Genomic DNA, 21840 nt, shown 5'->3' with positions numbered 1-21840 from the left:
TGGCCTTGGGCACTGCCAGGGATCCAGGGGCAGCCACAGCTGCTCTGGGCACCCTGTGCCAGACCTGCCCACCCTCCCAGGGAACAATTCCTTCCCAATATCCCATCTGACCCTGCCCTCTGGCAATTTAAAACCATTCCCACTTGCCCTGTCACTAGGTTCCCATATAAAAGTCCCTCTCCCTCCTTTCCATGAGCCTCCTGAAAGTACTGGAAGGCAGCAATTTCTCATGTTTTCCATTTGGTTTCTATTCCAAACCATTCTTTGAAGTTTTTGTTATCAGTTGCTGTTGGACATTCAGAGCAGCACAGGGTGTATTTTAAGGAAATTTCATTAGTTTCCAGCACAGCTCCAGGCAGTGCCCAGGTCAAGGCACGCTTCCTCAGGAAAACAACAATTTGGCTGTGACTGAATTTTCCTAAGATCAGCATCTAAAACACTGCTGAGGCAGCAAAGTTACAAATTTACATTCTGGTCTTCAGTGGAAAAAAATAAAAATGAAACCTTCACTTATTCTGAACTAGTGGGGATTTATTTCAGGGTGGTTCCTCCTCTTCAATACTAAGAAAATCCAGCAGAGTCAACATAAAACTTGGTATATTATTCAATATAACTAAAGAGGAGATTAAAAAACCCCACATCAGAAGGAATTGCTGAAAGCTGATTAAGAAAAAATTCCCAACAGGAAGCCTGGAAAGTCTGTGCTTTTGGCAGAGCTCTGGATGCATTCCAAGTGTTTGCCTTCAGCTCATTCTGTGACTCAGAATGAAAGCCATTAAGAGAAGCACAGTTCTCAAAGGCCTCAAATCTAATAATTATCTTATTCTTTCCTTCCATTAGAAGGGAAGTGGACAAAAAGGAGAGCCCTCACTCCCCCCAGGCAGCAGGCAGTGAAGCACTAACATTGTTTTCCTTGTACAAGTAAGAAAGCACCGGAATCCGCCCTCGGCTCCTGAACCTTGAACTTCCCATCACCACGGCCTTGGTGGCAGCTCGAGGCACCACGATCTCAGGAGGGTAGGTGCTGCAAACCTGAGGGAGAACAGAGCAAAAAAAAAACACATATTGCTCCTGAGCACTTCAAAATTCATGAAAAATTCATCTTTAGCTTATTAGGTGACGAGGTGTTCAGGAAAACAATGCAGGAAACAATCAACGCTGCAGCTGAACCTAAAAACTGGACACAAAGCAGCTTCAAATAAGTTCTTTAAATGCAGAAATGTCATGGAAGTTTCTAAATTAGATTTACAGAATGGGTTGGGTTGGAAGGGACATTAAAGCCATCCCACACCCTGCCATGGACAGCTTCCACTGTGCTCCAAGCCCCATCCAGCCTGGCCTTGGACACTGCCAGAGATCCAGGGGCAGCCACAGCTGCTCTGGGAATTCTATTCCAGAGCCTGCCCACCCTCACAGGCAAGAACTCCTTTCCATTCTTTTTCTAAAAAAGAAATTAACACTATTTAAAAAGTTCTCTCTAAATGTTATGTAACTTGGAAGTCACTTCCAACACTCAGGTGGAATCCCCAGAGAGCAGCTTCATCCTTTCTCCTCAAACAAGCACAGTCTGTGCAGCATGGACTTCAAAGATAAGCTGCTCTCCAAGCCTGGCTTTAAATCAGGCTTGACAACTCCAAAACACAGGCTGGAAACTGTGAGGAAACTCTAAAGCACCTGAGAGTTCCACTGCAGCAAGCAAAGCCTCTGGGTGATTGCTGATTTGAGAGGCCACAGCAGTTCTGGAAAAAGCACCTCTCACATCAGAGCTCAATTCAGGCACCACAGGCACAGGCAGGTAAAACTGGCAGCCACCTCTGACAGCACAGGCTTGTATTTCTTCAATCCAGAGCTTAAAGTAAAGAAAGTTACCAGGGAAGGAGATTCAGGGTTATGAATATGTTGGTGTCTCCCTTGAAGTTGCTTGCCTTGCTTTTCAACAGCCAGGTCTGACTGCACAGAGCCCCAGAGGAAATAAAAAGGGAAATAATGTGGAGCAGGATTTTGAACAAGCTTGCTGACAAATGCTTTTGTTTCATGTTGTTTAGATCCAAGTTGGCCTTTCAGGGAAAATAACAGCAGCAGGCAGCTCAGACTGAAATGACAGAGGGCCCTTAGGTAGTAGATCCAACTGAGAAAGCAAAAAAGGCTCTGTTTTCCACTGCTGTCTTCCCTTCCTCCCTTCCCTAGTCCCTCTCCACTCTGCCTCATTTCCCACCAATCCCAACTGCTGCCATTTCCTTCTCTCCTCCACATCTGTCACCAGCCAGGTGGGACAGGCTTGGAAATACCAAAAGCAGCTCAGAGTACTTGAGGCTTTGCCTAACAGATGGGCTGACATTTCTGCAGAAAAACAAGGCTCTGCTCCCTTGTCAGGGGGATCAAACACAACAAGGTGACTCTCCCGGAGCATCAGCTGCAACTCCCCATCAAGATGATGTGCTTGAGAGAGCTCCTTCCTTCCCAGAGGCAGTGCAGGTCTGTCATTAATAACAACAAGGAGCTAGAGCAGGAATGGCTCCTTGGGCAGGAATTACCTCATAGTCCTTGTTAATATCTGTGATCTCCCAGCAGTCGTTGGGGATCCCCATGCGCTGATAATCCAGTTTCAGATCTATCAGCTTCCAGCCCATCTCCCGGCTCTCTTTGGACATTTTGGGGTTGTAAGAGAAAGCATAAAGTTCTTCAGGTTTCACTGGGAAGGGGAAAGAAAAAAATCAACAAGTTAGAGATGCAAAGATATCCAGGGAGGCCAAAACTTCTGGAAATCAACGACTGAGTGCTACAGAGGAGCATTGAAAGTATTTAAGACTTCTCAAATTTTATAGATTTTTGGTTTGGGATAGTACCAAGTGCTGAAAGTCATCCTGAAATCCTCAGGAATTTCCAATACTCAGTTCCCCAATGCAGGGAGATACATTAATTCTAACAAAGTGTTTTAGCCCAAGGTGGAAGAAGTAATTTTTCCTAAACTAATGATTTCCTCCTGAATTCACTGCAGTAAGCATGTTAGATGGGATTTATATCATCACCATTAAAACCTGGACTAAAAGATCTGTTTTCTGTGGAGAGTTCATACAACAGCCCCTGCACACCTGTAAGATCATTGCTCAGCAACAAATTCAGAGACTGGAAGACATGAGGGGTGTCTGGAATATTGCTGTCTGCCAAACAAAGGCTTCAGGCTGGCTCTGACAAGTGCCCATTTACCATCCCAACCTCCTTCCCTCTCCTCATAAAATGCAAATCCAACCAATAACTCATCCAGGTGATTCCCAAGGCAGCTCCAGAGACAGAGGGAAACCTGTCAGAGGCTGATAAAGCAGCTGGGTACCGAGCAGGTAACCCAGAGCTGTCCATCACATGTGTGCAAATAACCAGCAATGATGTGCTCTGCCAAAAAATCCATGAAGGGAGCACACTCAGACATCTTAAAACAAGAAAAATGTGCTGTTAAGAAACAAGAAGCAGAAGAAAAGAAAGAGCTACAGCATTTACACAGTGAAGTAGAGACCAAAGGAAACTGGTGTGAGCCCCTGCAGTGACACCTCCCACACATCAGGCACTACCCAGACCTCTAATTTTCAAACCTCAAAAACCAGTGACAGCTTTTAAATATAACACCACAAACCTGCCAGCTACAGCATCAGAGGCAGAACTTCAGAACTAAAATAACTCCAAAGAGCACAAGGGTGGTGCTGGGAGTAGACACAACCCTTAATATCAAATTAAAGAACATCTAAACTGGGCAAAGCCCATTTCTCCTACAGGATATTCAGCCCAGCCCTGGTGCCATTAATTCCCCTCCCTCAGCCTGGTGACACCATCACAAATTGCAACTACAAATGACATCCTTGTAATAACACAACTCCAAAATGGGTTCCAGCATCCCAAAAGCAGAGGGTGCCAGAGGCAGAAGCCAGGTAGGAGCTCAGTGGAATGCTGTCCTGCAAGAAAAGCCTGAAGATTCATCCATGCTGGAATAAAAAGCTGGATCCAGAAGAGAGCACAGGGGTTTGAGGGTGTCTGGGTCACACTGCAAGAGTGACTCCAAGTCAGGGCAGGGTGAAGCAGAGGCTTTTCTGAGCAAACACTGCAGAGCAGCCTAACCACACTGCTGAAACACAGCCAAGATGCCAAACTGTGGGATTTGGGAATTCTGTGAATGCCTGGATCAGCTGCAAAGGGCAGAACTGCACACAGCCAACAGCTGGGTGACACAAGGGACTGGCAGTGCCCAGGTCAGGGATATGAACTTTGCACAGTTCTCCAGAAGTTCCTCATGGGAGACCACATCACTCCCACTGCCAGAGAGTGACAAAATCACAGAGTTGCAACAGCCCATCCAGTGCCACCCCTGCAGGGACACCTTCCACTGTCCCAGGCTGTCCAAGCCCCAATGTCCAGCCTGGCCTTGGGCACTGCCAGGGATCCAGGGGCAGCCCCAGCTGCTCAGGGCACCTGTGCCAGGGCCTGCCCACCCCCAGAGGGAAGGATTCCTGCCCAACCCCCCAGCCAACCCTGCTGTGTCAGTGTGAATCCATCCCCCCTTGTCCTGTCACTCCAGGCTCCTGTAAACAATCTCTCTCCATCCTCCTTGGCTCCCAAGACTGTGTTTGGTTTGGAAGCAATGTCTGCTCCACAGAGCTCAGCCCCTGAGCCCTGCCACTGTCCCTGGATGCCGATTCTGACCCCACTCCTCCCTCCCAAAGCAGCAGAGCTTTCCCAGGGCTCAGCTTGGAGCATTGCAGACATTCCCAGCACACATTCCCAAGCTCCCAAGCCCTGCACCTGGCTGGGAGAGCTTGAGCAGGGAGGTGAACACGTCGTGGCAGTCCCTCTCCTGCCCAATGACAAAGTGAGCCACGTGGAAGTTCTTGCAGTGGATGAGCAGGGGGTACCCAGCCGTGGTCAGGGGCAGCTTCTCCACGCTGGAGATGTGGTGGTGCAGGATCTGCAGAAAAGGGAATAAACATCATTTGTCACTGATAAAGCTGTGAGCAGTGCAAGCAGATAGAAAACCTCTGCAATACAATCAGCTGTTTGTGCTTCCTGCAGCTAAGGAGCAGCAGGAAATGGGTTTATTTGTGACATCAAACCTAAACTGCACCCAAAACCCAGGGAACTAAAGCAGGACTGAAAAACCACAGAGTTACATAAATTGCTTTCAGAGACAGATGTGCAGCTCAGTTTACCTGATGCACTTTGCTTTGCTTTCACTTCCACTTGAAATACATTCTGTCATTCCCATTTCACCTCAGAATTAACAAAACAGGCTCATTTCAGGCTAAGTCTGCACTTCTAAAAGCTGTAAATTCACGTTTAGTGGTCTTGTATATTGTGTTTTAAACAGGAAATTACAGAAGTTTTCTACATTCCTTGAACTGACACTAATTCCTTAAGTGAACTTTATCAAGTCACGTCACCATTGTGCTCATTTCCTTCCAAACCAGCTGTTCTGGGAAGCATTTGGGATCAAAATGCTCTAAAAGACCGCTATGGCTCTGGAATTCCCAAACTTGCTCATTCTGGAAATGAGCGCATTAAATTCCAGGACAAAGGGGAATGGCTGCCACTGCCAGGGGGCAGGGATGGATGGGATGTTGGGAATTAGGAACTGTTCCCCGGGAGGGTGGGGAGGTGCCCAGAGCAGCTGGGGCTGCCCCTGGATCCCTGGAAGTTCCAAGGCCAGGCTGGACGTTGGGGCTTGGAGCAGCCTGGGATGGTGGGAGGTGTCCCTGCAGGGGGGAAAAGGGACAATCCTTCAATTCTCTCCCCACCAATCCACCCTGTGACCTGAAGCAGCTTTCCCAGGTGTGTTTGCAGGCCAGCATACCCATGTTTCCTTCCTGACTTCAGCAGAGGTATCCACGTAGATGAGGTGTGTGGCTGTCAGGTACAGGGTCCCGCTCGCTGCCTTCCTGCTGGCGTAGCGATCCAGCAGCTTCACGTTTTCCACCTGCAGCAGGAGCACAGCGTGACAACAACACAGAATCCAGGACTGCTGAGGCTGGAAAAGCCCTCTGGGATCATGGAGCTCAGCCTGTGCCCAATTCCCACCTTGTCACCCAGCACACATCCACTTTTTCCTCAGACACCCCAGGGACTGGGACTCCAAACCTCTCTGGCAGCCCCTTCCAAGGGGAAATTCCTCCAAGTCCAGCTCTGATGGAAGCACTGCCTGAACACCCATTGAGCTCCATTCTTTCAACTTCTAATACACAGCTCATGAAGCAAGACAGAAAAACACAAGGTCTTAAGTCCCCCCTGCAACACCAAGCCAGCCTTGCACCATAAACTCAAATTATTTCTCCATGAATTAAAGCCATGAAGGTTAAGCAAACAGCCGTGGTTCAACACCAGCAAACCCTAACAAGATTACTGGATTTGTAGCCAAGATGATCCCAGTTTGTTACTGCGTGAGGCTGCAGAAATAACAAGCCAAAGAACTGCAAAGGGAAGACTTGCCTGTGCTCAGGGTGATCAACATGTTGCTCTGAAAGGAACAGCCCTCTCCAGTCTGACTTCCCACTGCTCGTTCCCTGTTAGTAGCTACTTCTTGTAACTCACTTCCTGGCCTCCAAGTGTATTTCATAAACCACACCAAGCTAATTAATAAAAAACAGCTTTAAAGAACTCGGCACAGACATAATAAAATATGTTACAGCACTGGATTGATTTTCTCCTGGCCTATTTGCCGCCTAATGAACGTAGATGGAATTTTTCTTTCGCCATTAAGCAGAAATAATAGGAAAAAATAATTGGATGGACAATGAAAACAAATGTTTTAGTAGTAAATGATAGCTCAGTTCTGGGTATTGAATGTGCAAGCTTCCATATGTCTCAAGTGCAAATGGAAAATCTCAGCAAATAAATTGGAGAGCTGAGGCCTGGGCTCGGTGTCCTATTAGAAGGTTTATTTTTCAGCAGATATAACTATCAAATACAATATTGCCCTTTTCAGGGCAGTACAGACATGCAGCACCAGCAGAGCACCTCAGAGCAGGGGGTGAGGAGCATCCCCAAACTAACGTCCTACAGAATAAAACGAGTAACAATAACCTTAATTGCAGTGAAGGAGAAAATTAAATTATTAACTGCTGCTTGAATAAATGCAATTCCTTTTAGCACAGCATTCCCGGAGCTCATGTTTGACTTAATTCAATGGAAGGAAAAAAAAAAAAAAAAAGAAAAGCACCCTTTGGTTCCCTCCTTGGGACTGGGAGGAATCTCCGCGCTTTGACAGAAAGGAAACATTCCCGAATCACCCCCAAACCACCGCAACCAAAGGGGGGCTCTGCCCAGCACTGCAACCCCCTCCCCACAGAGCGCCGGAGCCACCAACACGGGGGACCGCGGCTGTGCCCCCCCACCCGCAGCCCCGAGGGCCGTTCCGCGGCGGGGGGATGAAGGGAGCGGAGGCAGCGGCGGCGGGGAGCGGGCCGGGGCCGCGGGCGGAGGGCGGCGGGGTTACCTTGGGGGTGCTGATGTGCTCCATGGCCGCCCGGCCCCGCCGTGAGGGGCCGCCCCGCCGCCATCAGGGCGCGCGCGCCCCGCCCCGCCCGGCCCCGCCCGCCTCGCGAGAGCCGCGCGCCAGCGCCGCCATCGCGGCTGAGGGCAGCGCTGAGGGCAGAGCCCGCCCGGGGCCGCCGCGGCGTGCTTGGGGAGCGGGGAATGGGCTCGGGGAGCGGGGGATGGACCTGGAGAGCGGGGAGTGGGCCCAGAGAGCACGGGATGCGCCCCGACCTGCTGCCCCGAGTCCTCGGGACGCGGCCGGAGCCCTTAGGATGTGCCCGGAGCCCGGGATGTGCCTGGAACCCAGGATATGCCCAGAGCTCTTACGATGTGCCCAGATCCCCCACGATATGCCTGGAGCTCCCGAGCTGTGCCCGGAGCCCTCGGGATGTGCTTGGAATTCCCGGGATGTGCCCGGAGCTCCCGGGACGTGCCCGGAGCCCTCAGGATTGTGCCCGGAACTCCCAGGATGTGCCCGGAGCCCCCGGGATGTCCCTGGAACTCCCGGGCTGTGCCCAGAGTCCCCAGGATGTGCCTGGAACTCCCGGCATGTGCCCGGAGCCCTCGGCATGTGTCCGGAACTCCCAGAATTTCCCCGGAGCCCCCGGGATGTGTCTGGAACTCCCGAGCTGTGCCCAGAGCCCCCGGGATATGCCTGGAACTCGGGATGTGCCCGGAGCCCCCGGGACCCTCCTCATCCTCCCCTCCATCCTGCTGCAGTCCCACTCTCTCCCCGTGTCTTTTCCCCTCCCAGCACCGGCGATCGCGCAGCTCTCAGGGAATATTTCAGGAAAAAACACCTTTTTCCCCCCCTCAAAGCACGCGGCCATCAGCTGTGCCGTCTGGGTGAGCAGCAGGCTGACAGCTTCCTCCCCTGGAGAAAGGGGTTGGAGGCACATTTGTCACTTTAACACTTGTCACACTTCCCACAGCCAGTGACACCTGTTGGTCCTGTTTGCCGTGTGTTTGAAATTCCAAGCACGGCGCTGTGTCCCGTGGGTGCCCAGCCCGAGGAACTGCTGGAATTGCTGTTCACTGCTGGTGTCTCACAGCCCCGAGGGCAGCAGCTCCCAGGCGTTTGTTCCAAGCCAAACCTTGAATTGCCGAAAAATTCCCTTCAGGAGCCTCAGAATGTACTGGTTTTAAATGTTAGTGACTTTGTAGCGAACCTGAAAATTTACAGGTTTTAATTATTGGTGATCTTGTATCGAGCATGAGAATTGACAGCTTTTAATTACAGCAAAATCAGAATCCCAGACTGGTTTGGGTTGGAAGGGACATTAAAGCTCATCCAGTTCCAATCCCTGCCATGGGCTGGGACACCTTCCATGGGTGTTATTCCATACTGTATAATTTCTACCGCTCGTACAAACCCACACAGCCTGAGATCAAGGCAAGAAGAAACACACGGGCTGTAATTCCCTGTCATTCTCGGTGCGGAGCAGCACAGACTCCTCCTCTGCAATTAGTGGGGGCAGCGCTCGTTAATTAAGGCTTTGTGTTTGTGCTCCACGTGATCCAAAGTCGTTTTTCCTCCCGGTAGCTTCTCCTGGGGTTTGCAGAAGGATGAGCGTGGTTTTTAAAGTTAATAATAAACGGGGTGGGCATCACTTAGGGGACTTTGCAGCACTGCACAAAATGTACCTGTGGAATAGCAATGCAGCTTCCTCCTCTTCCCTAAGCAAAGTGCAAAAACAAGACAAAAATAAAAAATGAGGGAAGAATTAAGGATGTGGAGATGAGGAGAGCTGAAGGAACAGCTGCATTGCTCAGCCAGGCACTGCCACCCTCACAGCTTCTCCCCAAACTTGTGCCACGGGGATCAGTTTGAGTGGGAATCTCAGGGAATAAGGAGAGCTGACTTCTTCCAGAGAGCTTTTCCCAAGTCACAGATGGGTTGTGCCCATCTTCTGTCTGAAATCTGCATTTATGGAGCCTGAGAAGATGAGGCAAAGATATCAGAAGAAAATAAACAGAGAACTAGGCCACGGTGTGAAGCTTAGAAAATGCACTTTGGGTACATCTGAAGAAGCTGAATGCATAAAAACTCACCCAGATCAGAGATGAATTGGACTTAAAGGGGCAATTCTACCTCTCCTCCAGGGGGAAATTTTGGGAAGGTTTGGGAAGGTTTGGGATGGGATGGGAAGGGAAGGAAAGGGAAAGGGAAAGGGAAAGGGAAAGGGAAAGGGAAAGGGAAAGGAAGACTGGCACAATGCTGGACATGTCCTGTCCAAGGCCACCACGGCAATGTCCCATCCTTGACTGAACTGCTGAGTACTGCCCACAGCATCTTCAGGATACCCATTTTTTAATGTCATTTGAAGTCACATTTATTCCAGAATTTCCCCTGTGCTACAGGAATCTGTAACTCTTTTGGTCTTGCTCTGAGTTCCCTACATTGGCATTGATTCTGCAATTCACTCTCACCCTGCTGGACAGGCTTTGTGCTGTGAAAATTTAGAAAAGTGATTTTCTAAATTTATTTTGCAATTTGCAGATCAGTTTGAAGTTCCTCAGTTTACAGGAACAAGCAAGCTAAATTGTAGGTCTGGTCTGTTCCCCACCAAGCAATTCCTGTAATTTCATTTTTATTACTCACTCCCCACTTAGGAAGTGTTTAACAGGCAGATAAAATCTAACACAATAAATCCCTATCAACAAAACAGCGAAATCTTGTGTGATGCAGATGAAAATGACATTCTGGGGGGAGATGTTTGAGAAAAGAACAACTTCTTGTGCTATTTTTACTGCGAGAAGGTGGGAGGGGGCATTACCAGACACCCCCACTGAGTGGCAGAGGGGCTGTTGCAAAGCCTTGTGTACAAGTGTCATCAAGAGAATGCTGCCAAAAATACCCTGAGAGGATGAGTTTAGATACAATTCCACCCCCAGCACCTGCCCAAACACTGGGTGCTATAATTTGGGAGGCAGAGAGCCCAAGGAATGTGCAGAGGGTGCCAAGGGCAGCTGAAACACCGCAGGAATTCAGCCTTTGGAGTTTGTTTTCCTCACTTGAGGGATAGTCAAGAAAGAGCTCTCTCAAAAAGAGTCTCAGGGAGAACAGATCCTGCCTATGTTTTAGAATTTTGACTGTCACAAATAGGTTGTGAAGTATCTTCCCAGAGAGGAGAAACACACAAGGAGCTTAATCCAGGGAATGTGAGGCTGCTGAGAGGAACAAAGCAGAGCTGGGCAGGGGCTCCTGTGGACTTCAACCCTTGGGACTCTCCTTATCCCCAGGGGATTTTTAAGTGAGTTTTGCTCTCCTGAGCTGGTGTCAGGGTCCTTGTAGGAATTACACATCTCTGTGTAAACTGGGATAGGGAAGGTGTCCCTGCCAAGGAGGGGCTGGATGAGCTTTGAGGTCTCTCCCAGCCCAAACCAGTCTGGGATTCTGGGATTATAATTACAGCCTATGCTGACAGACCTGAAATGGTGCAACTGAAGGTTTTGAAAGTACCTCATGGAAAATAATCTCTGCTGTTCCTTCCACCTTTTCCTGCTGCCATCCCTGGACAGTGATGATGTTAGTGCCACCACTCTGGGGCAGTGCAGTGGTTCTGGGGTTGTATTTCCATGCCATGGGATATCCAGGGACCTGCTGGACTGAACACAATCAGCTCATCCCTTGTGCTGCTGAAGGAGTCCCACAGGTGCTGCCTCTGAGCTGCTCCTGCTGCAGTAACACCAAATCCCAGCCCTGCTCTTCCTTCCAGAGGTTTTCCAGCAGGCAGGGGCTGTGATTGCAGCAGCCTTGGCACTCAGCATGCAGGGCCCATCCCTCTCCTCCCCTCAATTCCCTACAATCAGGTGGAGCAATCAGGTGTCCTGGGGATTTTTAGCCTCCCTGGTTGTGTTGCTGTGCCTTGGATTAATGACCTGCTCCCCACGCTGTGCTGGGGCTCTGGGACAGCCCCCACCCTGCTCCCAGGCAGGAGATGGCATTAATTAAAGCATCACTTGCCGAGATGGAAAATCACTGAGGGGCTCTGAGGGAAGCAAAGGTTAGGTAGAGTTGGGGTTTTTTTCCCTTCACAGTTGCTGTGGCTGGATGGCTTTAATGGAAAGAAGCTAAAATGTCATCTTAGTGGGTGTGATGGAATCACCTGACACTTGTGTCCTCTTCCAGCAGAGTCCAGGAAGGGAAGTAAAGAACACAGAGTTTCACTGTCACTCTTGGGGCTGAACTGGATGTATGAACAAACAGCCCACACAAGGAACTTCCTTCTCTGTTCCAGTGAGCAGCCAGGAGCAGGTTGTGATGATTCTCAGTTTCAAAATTATTCTACAAGAATCTTCTTGTTTATTGTCTTGCAATTTGAGCTGCACTTCTTATTTTCAACAGTCTAATAATTCAGGGGCATGGTTTGCCCTCCTGAGTGGGAACAGCCTCCTGAGCATCCCAAGACACACTCAGAGAAATTCTCCTTGCTCTGAAGCTGAGCAAACAGCCATCAGCCTGCCTTTCTCAAGGAGACAGCTTCCTGAGAACTCCCTGGCATGAGCATCCACAGGCTGGGAGCGGGAGGAGGGCTGGGCAAGGCCAGAGCAGATGTGTTTACAGCTCCAGACAAATCTCAGGCAGTGCAGCGTGTCTGTCACTGCTGCACAGCACAGCCCATCATTCTCCACCCTCCTGGATCCCCCAGGACAGAGCTGCTCTCCTCACCCCGCTGCCAGGTGCCAAAGTTGTCTCCTGGAACTCTTCTGTACCAGCTCCCATTGCACACTGGGCTCCCAGCTGGATTTAAGCCCTGCATGGATGGATGAGCCAATGACAGAGCTGGGAATTACTGTCTTCCCCTTGGCACTGTGCTGAATTTGGTGCCTTCTGTCAGCCACTGACACCTCAAAAAACCCCAGATCTTGTTGAACCAGCTCTAGAGCAGAGCAGGTGCCCTGTGAGGGTCTGATCTTCCTCCAGTGCAAGACCTGATCTACAAACTCAAGTGATTTATTCCCGAGACTGAATGGAATTTCCTCTGCAATCCAAACATGTTCCAGGGTCTTAAACTCTTTGTTCCAGCACACAAAGCTCTGACCCAGTCAAGCTTGTTAGCAGTGGCAAATTTATTCCTAACTGCTTTTCTTTGATGCAATGGAGTTGTTCTGAGGCATCAATCCCTGGTGACAATGGGTGGATTATCTGTCTCCCAGCAGGACACCGAAACCTATCCCAGGGAATTGGGATGTGGGCTCGGGAGAGCTGTGGAAAACATGCCAAGAACTGCATCATCCAGGAAGGAGAGCAGCCGTGGCACTGGAATGCAACATGGTGTGAGGATGTTCATGGCATCTGCAGAGCTGAGCTGGTGTTTGGCAAGTGCCAGAGAGGGGTAGAATTCAGGATTGGAGCCAGACTCCAGTTTTACTTGGCTGCAGACAGAGTCTCCTCTGGGCTTTTCCCCTGTCATCCTTAGGAAATTGTTTTTCCCTTTGTAATGAAGCTCAGATTTCAGGATCTCTGCATGTCTCTGTGTGCAGGATATTTCAGTGAGAAAATTGGCTCGACCTTTTCCTCAGGCCCAGCTTTCATTCCTAGGTAAACAGAGGGGCTTTGGGGCAGAGCTTCTTGTTAGACAGCAAATTAAGGAGAGGTGTCCCTGGGGCTTGCAGTGGGAAAAATACTTGAGGATTCAGGATGCTGTTCTCTCCAAGTGCCTCCTTCTCCATCTTGTGCCAATCTGTGAGTCTGACTCTCTTGTTTAATTACAGTTCTAATCATCTTACTCATGCCTCATTTCTCACTGTAAATAAAAGGAATTATAGGCTGCATTTCCCTTTTTTCTTCCAAGTGGCTGAGTAAATGTGCCCCTTTTTGAGAAGTGACCGATGATTTTATTGTGAAATTGTGCTCAGCCAGTACACATGGCTGGGCTGAGTCAGCCCAGGGGCAGGGGAGCACCAGGGGGACAGAGGGACAAGTGCAGGGTGTGTCACCAGCATCGTGGGGAGGACTCAGGCTCTGGGTGAGAAAGGACAGCGAGGTGACTTTGTCCTTAGGCAGGAAAACCAAACACACTCTGCTGAAATTTGTGGCTTTATCCACAGGTACAAAGGCAGATTCAAGGGAAGGCAAACTGAACGTGGGTGTTTCTCCTAATCAGCCCACTCACCCCTGATCCCAAGGGTTTCCCTGATCTTTCCAGAGTCAGCTGCCCTGTTCCAGAGGGGCAGAGTGCTTTCTTAGGTTCCATTTCCCATCTGGAATACCATCCCAGAACTTCCATGCTACCTCTGCTCACTGCTGACAGGGTCAATTAATGGAAGTATGATAATTACCTCCATTAAAGGCTGGGAAATGCAGGAGGAAGGAAAGTTGCCACAAGATGAGCTGTGCTTCTGTGCCTCACAGCCCTAAAGCTGACATCCCCTTCAGGAAACCCATTATTGCCTTGAGTGTGAACAATTCCTCACCCTCCTTGTGCTCTCCTATTACACCTTTCTTTTCTAACATGCACATTTGTGGGTTATATTGATTGCTTTTGGCCGTGAGACTCAAACCAGAGCAGTTTTAAAGACAGAGAAGAAGAACATCAAGCCTTAAACAGGCAGCCCAGCCATCCATCAGTGTGTCCTAGAGCCAGTTTAATGTGCCCCAGTGGGAGCTGCCACCCCCTCTCCAAGGCCATCAGCTGGGACAGCAGTGGCTTCACCAAGAACCAAGATTTGATTGCAATTTGGGAGTCAATAAACAAAAAAAGCCTGGCTGGGGAGCTCATGCTAAGCAGTGATTTCTGTCAGTCCCTGTGTGACTCAAACCCCATCCATCACCCCCAGAGCAGGAGCACAGCACCCCGAGGGGCAGGGAGGATGTTCTGCCACATCCCCTTGGTTTGAAGCTATTTATTTTTTTATTATTTATGAGGATTTTATGAGGATTTTTCTTTCTGGAACCAACTCTCCTGTGCCATGGCCAAGGAAATCTGTGTACAGAGCACCAGCTCCCTGATCCTGGGGCAGCCACATCTCCAGAGGCTGCTGGAGCTGTTGGGGAGGGCATGAGGTGGGGTCAGTCCTTTGTCCCTGTAACAAGTGACAGCACAAGGGGAAACACCCTCAGGTTGCAACAGGGCAGGGTTAGATGGGTCACTGGGGGAAATTCCTTCCTGGAAAGGGCTGCCCTGGGCAGTGTTGGAGTGCCCATCCCTGGAGGATTTAAAAGCTGTGTGGATGTGGCACTGGGGGACCTGGCAGTGCTGGGGGATGTTGGACTTGATGTTCTCAGAGAGCTTTTCCAACCTGAACAATTCTGTGCCTCTCTAAGTTCAGTTCCAGCTCCTGAGTTAAGGAGCAGCTGGCAGAGCCCAGGTTTGCCACAGCTGCTGGGGGTGCCAGGAATGCCACGAGTGGTCCCAGAGCGTGCTCAGGGTTCTCTGTGCCAGGGCAGGGCAGGGACTGCCCACACGGCTCTGCAGACTCACCCAGTGCCAGGGCTCCCAGTGCCTGAGCCAGCATCACCAGCCCTTCCTGGCATCACCCTCCTATGGGGACAGTGCCACTCACTCCAGTGACACTTGTGCAGCTGGGAAATGCCAGCCAGATGAGACTCAGGCTCATTCCTGTATCACATCTGCCTCCCCCCAGCACATGAAGGCTGCCTCATTAGTCCTGCAGTCCTGCCTGTCCCTGTCCCTGTCCCTGTCCCTGTCCCCCAGCCTCTCACTGCTGCAGGTGATTCCTGCCTGACATTGCAGCAGAGCTCAGGGATTGGTTACAGCACCAAAGGGGAGCTCTGTAAAATAAATGGGGAAGTTAAATCCCATCCCAGAGCTCCAGGTCCATTATGTATAAATCCCCATCCCAGCACAGACAGACTCACCCCATGGATATTTCTCCATGCTCAGCCCTTTGATTAGAATTAAAGATTTCCAGACCAAACACCACCCTTCATTTCAAATGTTCAGCCTTGCCACTGCCAGGGGATGTTTCAATGGGAACAGGATCTGAAAATGAGGGAATTTCACTTCTGGGTTTGCAGCTGAAATTCCTGTCACCCACAGGTTGGTATCAGGCAAGGCCAAACAAACTCCAGCCTGGTGGTTTCTCACCTTGATCTTTCTAGAGGGCTGGTAGGAGAAAAAGGAGTAAATTTGCCATTGTTGGGACAGGTAAAAATACATGAACAGAGAAGAACGAATTATTTTTATCTTCTCTGTCAAAGAAATGAGAGATTTTAGGCCAAACCTTCAGCTGATCATTTATCAAGTTGAAAAGTTTTATTTCACGTGAGGAACTGCCCTTTCAATTTTCCCTTTACTTGGGGAAAGCAAAGGGGTTTGTTCTGGGCTTGGCAGTGCTGGGGGAACAGACTCCATGGTCTGGGAGGGCTTTTCCAGCCCTGTGGTTCTGGGAAAGCCTTCCAAAGGTCTTGGTGGTGGTTTAGAATGCAGAGAGGTGAGAACACCTGGGGGTGGATCCAGATGGAGAATGGGGCTGGACCTGGCTGTTCCCCTGGAAAACCTTGGTGCCAGTGCTGGGGCTTTGTGTCCAGCCCTCCTGAGCTCTGCCAAGGCTCAACACCTCCCCTTCCAGGAAGGGAGCTGAAAATAAAAGCCGATTTTCTCATCTCTGTGTATTCCCCCGTGCTCAGGAGCGCTGGGAGCTCTGAAATCCGTGTTTCCCAGTGCCTGGCACCCTCTGGTGTCAGAGGGCTCTCAGGGAGCATTTCATTGCTCAGGCAGCAGGGCAGAGCTGGGCTCTTGGAGAGGAGTTTCTTTTAGCACTGAAGGCACTGCCTGAACCTGTCCTGGAGCCCTTGGAATTGTGGTGGGTCTTGGCAAGATCCTGGGACCAGCAAGGGCTGATCTCTGCTGGGAGCATGGCAGAGCCTCCCTGCACTGGTGAAATCAGAGGCAAATCCCAGTGAAAGAGGAGGGTCACAAATTAAAGATCCCAGATCTTCACCTCCCTTTGGCTCTGCTTATTGAAGCTCATCCGTGTTAGTTTTAGCAGATTTAAAGTTTTGGTGATTTAATGATCAATGTAACAACAGGAGCCTGTGAAAAAAACTGAACTGGTGCTGGCTAAAAGTGGGCATTCCATCAGGGAACACTTCAATTCCTGGAATGTTCCCTGACACAATTCAGGGATCTGAGCTAACCCCTTAGGTGGCAGGAGAGAGAAAGGCCACAGCCCTGAACGTGGCAGAGACCTCAAAGCCACATTTTAAACCCTCTCCTCCCTTTCTGATTATTCTGCATTCTTATCAGAGACCAGTGGAGGGCTTTGAGCAGGGGAATAAAGAAACACATGAGAACTGCTCAATGACTTCTTCTTTGGGGATTCATTCAGTCCTTATCTCTGAGCCAGCTGGGGAGAATAAAACACTTTTCTTGGCTTTAGATGAAAATTAAAACATCACTTATAGTAGTAATCATCAAGCTGAAAGAGGCTCAGAGGCTGAGGTTTGGCTCTGATTGAGTATCCTTAAATACCAGTGCTCTGAGCCTCTTGGTTAACAGGACAGGAAGGACAATTCAGTTTTGTAACATTTTCTGTTGTTCCCTGGGCATAGGGATACAATGAAATGTGGCCATTTTCCTTCCTTTTCTACTCAAAATCAATCAGATTTTATTTTAATGGCCATGGAGCAAAAATTAAAATACAGTAAAAACACCAAGTGAACGGAACTTTTCTGAATTTTTTAAATATTTGTGGGCACAGTCTGGTGAACTGTTGGCCCTAAATATTTGCCTTCGCCTAAATTCCAGGTGCTCAGTTGTACTGGACATGCCACAGTTTGTGGTTCAGGGACTTCCCAGCTGCTTTTCCTTCCTGAGCTCACTGTTTTGTGTTCACATAGATCTTGCCAGGACATTTGAGATCTCCAGATCCAAATTCATCCCTGGTGAAACTTTGAGGGAAAAGGAGAGAGGGGCACCAGGAAAAGATTTGATCCCTGTGCTATCCCAGGTTTTGTAGCCCATTGAGTCCTGCTTTTATTCCAGCCTGGGTGATGGGGCTGGAGTGTGAAACAACATCCACATTCCCAGGGTTTGCCCAGACTTTGTTTTGGGAGAATTCAGGACAAGCAGCCTGGAGGGAGGGCTCTGCAGCCTCCTCAAGCCCAGTTTCAAGATTTCGTCCCCACAGGCCATTGCACACTGAGTGTTTTATTCAGAATTGCTCTTTGCTGCTTTGTGTATTCTCTGTGTCTGTCCTGCAGCTCTGGGCTCCCAAATCTCCATTTGGGCACCACCTCATTCCTTGTCTAAAAAAAAAAAAAAAGCCATTTAGCAAAGCTTCTCCATTATCCCATCTTCTTTTCTTAACATAACTGTGAAGGATGTGTTCCTGCATGAAATTAGCTGGTAATTTTCTTGTCTTGATTTTCAGTGTTTCAAGTGTTCTTGGGAGCAGCCCTGCCAGACTTCCAGCATATTGTTATGGTTATCACCTTGATAAATATAACCCAGTTCTGTCTGCTCCAACCTCTCTCTGACTCTTCCCTGCTGACATTTTCCTCTCAATAAGTTTCTTTTCTTTATTTCCAGCATCTCCACAGCTTTTTCCTCAACCAGTTTCCAAAACCTTCATGATTGCTCTTTACCTTTTGCTCTGAGGTTGCTCATTGCAGTTCCCTGCCAGCCCACAGAAAGCCTCCAGCTTGTTAAAGCTTCAGTGAAATTGGGTTTTTGTGCACTTTCCACTGCCCTAATTGAGAAAAGGTGCCCAGCTCCTCCTCCAGAGCATCTCTGCTGTGCTGGCAGCTGCATCTCACCCTGAGCTCATCCCCAGCCCCTCTGCTCCATCACGAGCTCCTCAGGAAATCATTCCTGGGTTATTTTCCAGCACCTTGCCCAGCTCTCCTGTCTGGCAGGGAATGCACAGCCAGAAATACAAATTAATTTGCTCTTCCCCAGCCTGCCAGCTGTGCTCTGGAGAGCCCCAGTGGTGCAGAGAGCACAGCTGGAGCTGTCAGGGTCCCCTCAGAGCTGCAAAGCCAAGCTGTGGCAGCAGTGTTCAACTCTCAGCTCAGCAATCCTGCTGCAGGAAAATTCAGCAGAAAATCATCAGAGCCCAGGGGTCAGAGACTCTAAGACAGAGTAAAAATTCTCCAGAATAGAAATAAATTTTTAAGTAAAAATTACTTTAAGTAAAATGTACATCTTTAAGTCTGTGTAGCCTGACTGCAAAGCCTAAGCTCAAAAGAAACTGCTTCAATGAAAGACAGAGATAAAGAAGACACAAAGTGATAGAGACAGAGAAACTGCTATAAGAGCAAATCAACCTAACCTAAGAATTCTTTCTGATAAAGAAAAACTAGCAGCAAATGTTACAAGAAATTCGTAAAAATAAACATGTATGAACCTATTGTGAAACTGTATGCATATGTATCTGAGGAAAAGATTAAAAAAGTTCCCAGAAGTACACATGTCATTTTAAAAGAACAATTCCCACATGTGTCCAGTGCTGTAATAAACATACCAGCTTTACAACTTTCACAAAAATGGTAGAGTTTTGATTATCTCCGCAAAACAACTTGGCCAGTTCAGAGCTGGAGATTTTAAGAGCAGGTTTTCCTGGGAGATTTGCAGCATTTCAGGCTTCTAATCCTTTCAGTTCTGGAGGAGCTGCATCTCAGAAAAGGAAACTTACAGCTGCCTAACCTGAGAAATCTGCAGCCCTGTTTAAGATCCAAAGATGTTGAGGCAGCAGAGATTTGGTTCAGCTCTTCCTGGGTTTGATTTTTGGTTCCACCTGCAATGTTCAGCACCACCTGGGCCAGAGCTTTCCATGGATGTTACCAAAATCCTCTGAAAACACAGGAAAAGATGAGCTTCCCTAACTTTCTAGTCTCTTTTTTATTGACTGCAAGTCAGGCATTACTTTATTCTTGGCTAGGATTTGTGTGTGGCTGACAAAGTCCCAGCCTCCTCAGAGACCCTGATGCAAAACTTTTTTATTTATTTCTACATTTCTAACAAAGAAATGAATGTTCATTGGTTCTAAGTCACATAATTCTCTTCATTAATCAGTATTATTAATAACTAACCCTTTGTTGGTTATTGATTTTTTTTCTCTCTTCAAGCTAGGGTGGGCCACATTCTTTAGTCCTTCTGTCATTTTTAGCTCAGACAAGGAATTTCCAACTTTCCAGGCCTTAATTTCTTGTATCTTCTGGTTATTCAAACATCCTTGGAGGGTCATAAATTAAAGATCCCAGATGTCCAACCTTCACCCCCCTTTGGCCCTGCTTATTGAAGCTCATCAGTGTTACATTTAGCAGATTAAAAGTTTTGGTGATTTAATGATCAATGTAACAACAAAAGGCTGTGAAAAAAATGAACTGATGCTTGCTAAAAGTGGGCATGGCTTACCATTAATTAAAACAATTCATTAAAGATTAGTTAATTTCCAGCACAGACAGAGCTCACCTGGTTCTTGCACAGAGTTCCAGCAGCTCCTGCTGCCTCCCAAAGAAGCCACCAGGACTCTGCTCTGGAAAATCAGGCTTATTTTGTCTGAGCAATGATTCAATTTTCACAGGAACACCCAGAGGGGTAAAATCCATGGATCTGAGCACGGGAACATCTAATGGGGTTAAATCCATGGGTTTGGGCACAGGAACACCCAGAGGGGTCAAATCCATGAATGTGAGCACAGCAACACCCAGAGGGGTCAAATCCATGGGTTTGGGCACAGGAACATCCAGAGGGGTTAAATCCATGGATGTGAGCACAGAAACATCTGATAAGGTTAAATCAATGGATGTGAGCACAGAAACATCTGATAAGGTTAAATCAAAGGATGTGAGCACAGGAACATCTGGAAGGGTTAAATCCATGGATTTGGACACAGGAACATCTAATGGGGTTAAATCCATGGATCTGAACACAGGAACATCTGATAGGGTTAAATCCATGGATTTGATCACAGGAACACCCAGAGGGGTCAAATCCATGGATCTGGGCACAGGAACATCTGATGGGGTTAAATCCATGGATTTGGACACAGGAACATCTAATGGGGTTAAATCCATGGAATTGAGCACAGGAACCCCTGGAAAGGTTAAATCCATGGATGTGAGCACAGGAACACCCAGAGGGGTTAAATCCATGGATTTGAGCCACCTCTGTCCCCTCTCTTTGCTGAGGATGAGCTCCCACCTCCAGCTCATTTGTTTCCCTGCTCAGCCAGGTCTGATTCTCCACCTTTGAGCCTCTCTCCACTCAATAATTCCCTGGAAAATCCTGATTCCATTCCCTGCTTCTGCAGGGAAGGCAGAGCAGCTGCACATCAGGAAGTTTCCAGTTTGTGCCTGGAGAATAACAGGAATTTTTAATCACCTTCCTGCCTACATCAAATTGACAGGAGGGGAATGAGCATTTCCCTAAATAAGAGAAACAAGCCTCACATGGAAAAAAGGCTTCTCTCCAAGGGCTATTTCCATGGCAACGTGTAAATGCCAAGCTCCAGCTGTTTTGGCTGCAGGAGTACTGGCAAAGGTACCAAGGTTGCTGTTAATTATGAAACCATCACTGTCTTCTCACGCAAATCAGGCTGGATTTGGTTTAAAACCTCCCCAAAGCTGGCAGGGGACAAGCTTGCAAAATTCCACCCTGGCAGCTGCAAGCTAAGAAAGCTGAGAGTGACAGAACAGCAGGAATTGGGGGGAAAATTGGGAAAATTCTTCCTGGTTTCACCTGGTAGTTCACAACCATCATCCCTATATCCATGCAGCCCTTTTGATCCTGGCAGAACCTGGAGGGAGCCCCAAGTCATGTAAGAATACGTGATTTTATACACAATTCTGTGTGATATTATACAATTATACATCTGCCCCTTCAGTGGTTTGATGGACATTTCAGCACACAACAGTCCATGGCAAAATAAAGGTGAAATATTTTGAAATGAGGAAAAAATGCTCCCTGAAGCACACAGAGAAACCTCTCACAAAGCTACCCAAACACACTCTGACCCTGAACAGGAACTCTCCATTCAGTTTCCAGGATTTTATCCCTGCAAAATGAGGCAGGGTAATCCCTTGGAGGGAAAATAATCCACATTGTTGTGCATGCAGAGAGAGGTGATCAGCCAGGGCAGGCAAGAAGTGTTAATGGAATTCACCTCCAAGAATCTCCTGCATTTGAATTTCTGCCTTGGCAGGAGGCTTTGAACTCCTTTAACCTGGAAAATGGGAGGAAATAATTGCATCCAGTTATCTTCACCGAGGTCCATTTTCTTCTGAGCACTTGGAGGAGCCTGGCTGAGGCTGCTTTTCCCACAGCAACAAATAATGAAAGCTGGGCTTTGGTCTGGCCTGAGAGAATGTGGGAATGAACCAGGATTTACCTGAAGGCAAAAGGAGCTTTGGACTTG

The 21840-nt window shown here is 48.5% G+C and overlaps 1 protein-coding gene across 1 annotated transcript in view; it reads right to left on the bottom strand.

Moving 5' to 3' along the window:
* The window catches only part of MTMR8 (myotubularin related protein 8), a gene marked incomplete at its 3' end in the record, with an annotated part of 59777 nt that overhangs the window by 13651 nt on the left and 24286 nt on the right, over positions 1-21840 (bottom strand). The window contains exons 2-5 of the mRNA XM_058814059.1: positions 5834-5956; positions 4789-4951; positions 2535-2692; positions 904-1032 (exon numbers count right to left, since the gene is read on the bottom strand). Coding sequence (XP_058670042.1) covers positions 904-1032; positions 2535-2692; positions 4789-4951; positions 5834-5956 — 573 coding nt within the window. The remainder of the gene's footprint in view (positions 1-903; positions 1033-2534; positions 2693-4788; positions 4952-5833; positions 5957-21840) is intronic.

This window comes from Ammospiza caudacuta, chromosome 14 (genome assembly GCF_027887145.1).
Source record: "Ammospiza caudacuta isolate bAmmCau1 chromosome 14, bAmmCau1.pri, whole genome shotgun sequence".
NCBI classification, from domain to species: domain Eukaryota; kingdom Metazoa; phylum Chordata; class Aves; order Passeriformes; family Passerellidae; genus Ammospiza; species Ammospiza caudacuta.
The sequence above is the reverse complement of the archived record's forward strand: the minus strand, read 5'-3'. Positions and strand labels throughout refer to the sequence as shown.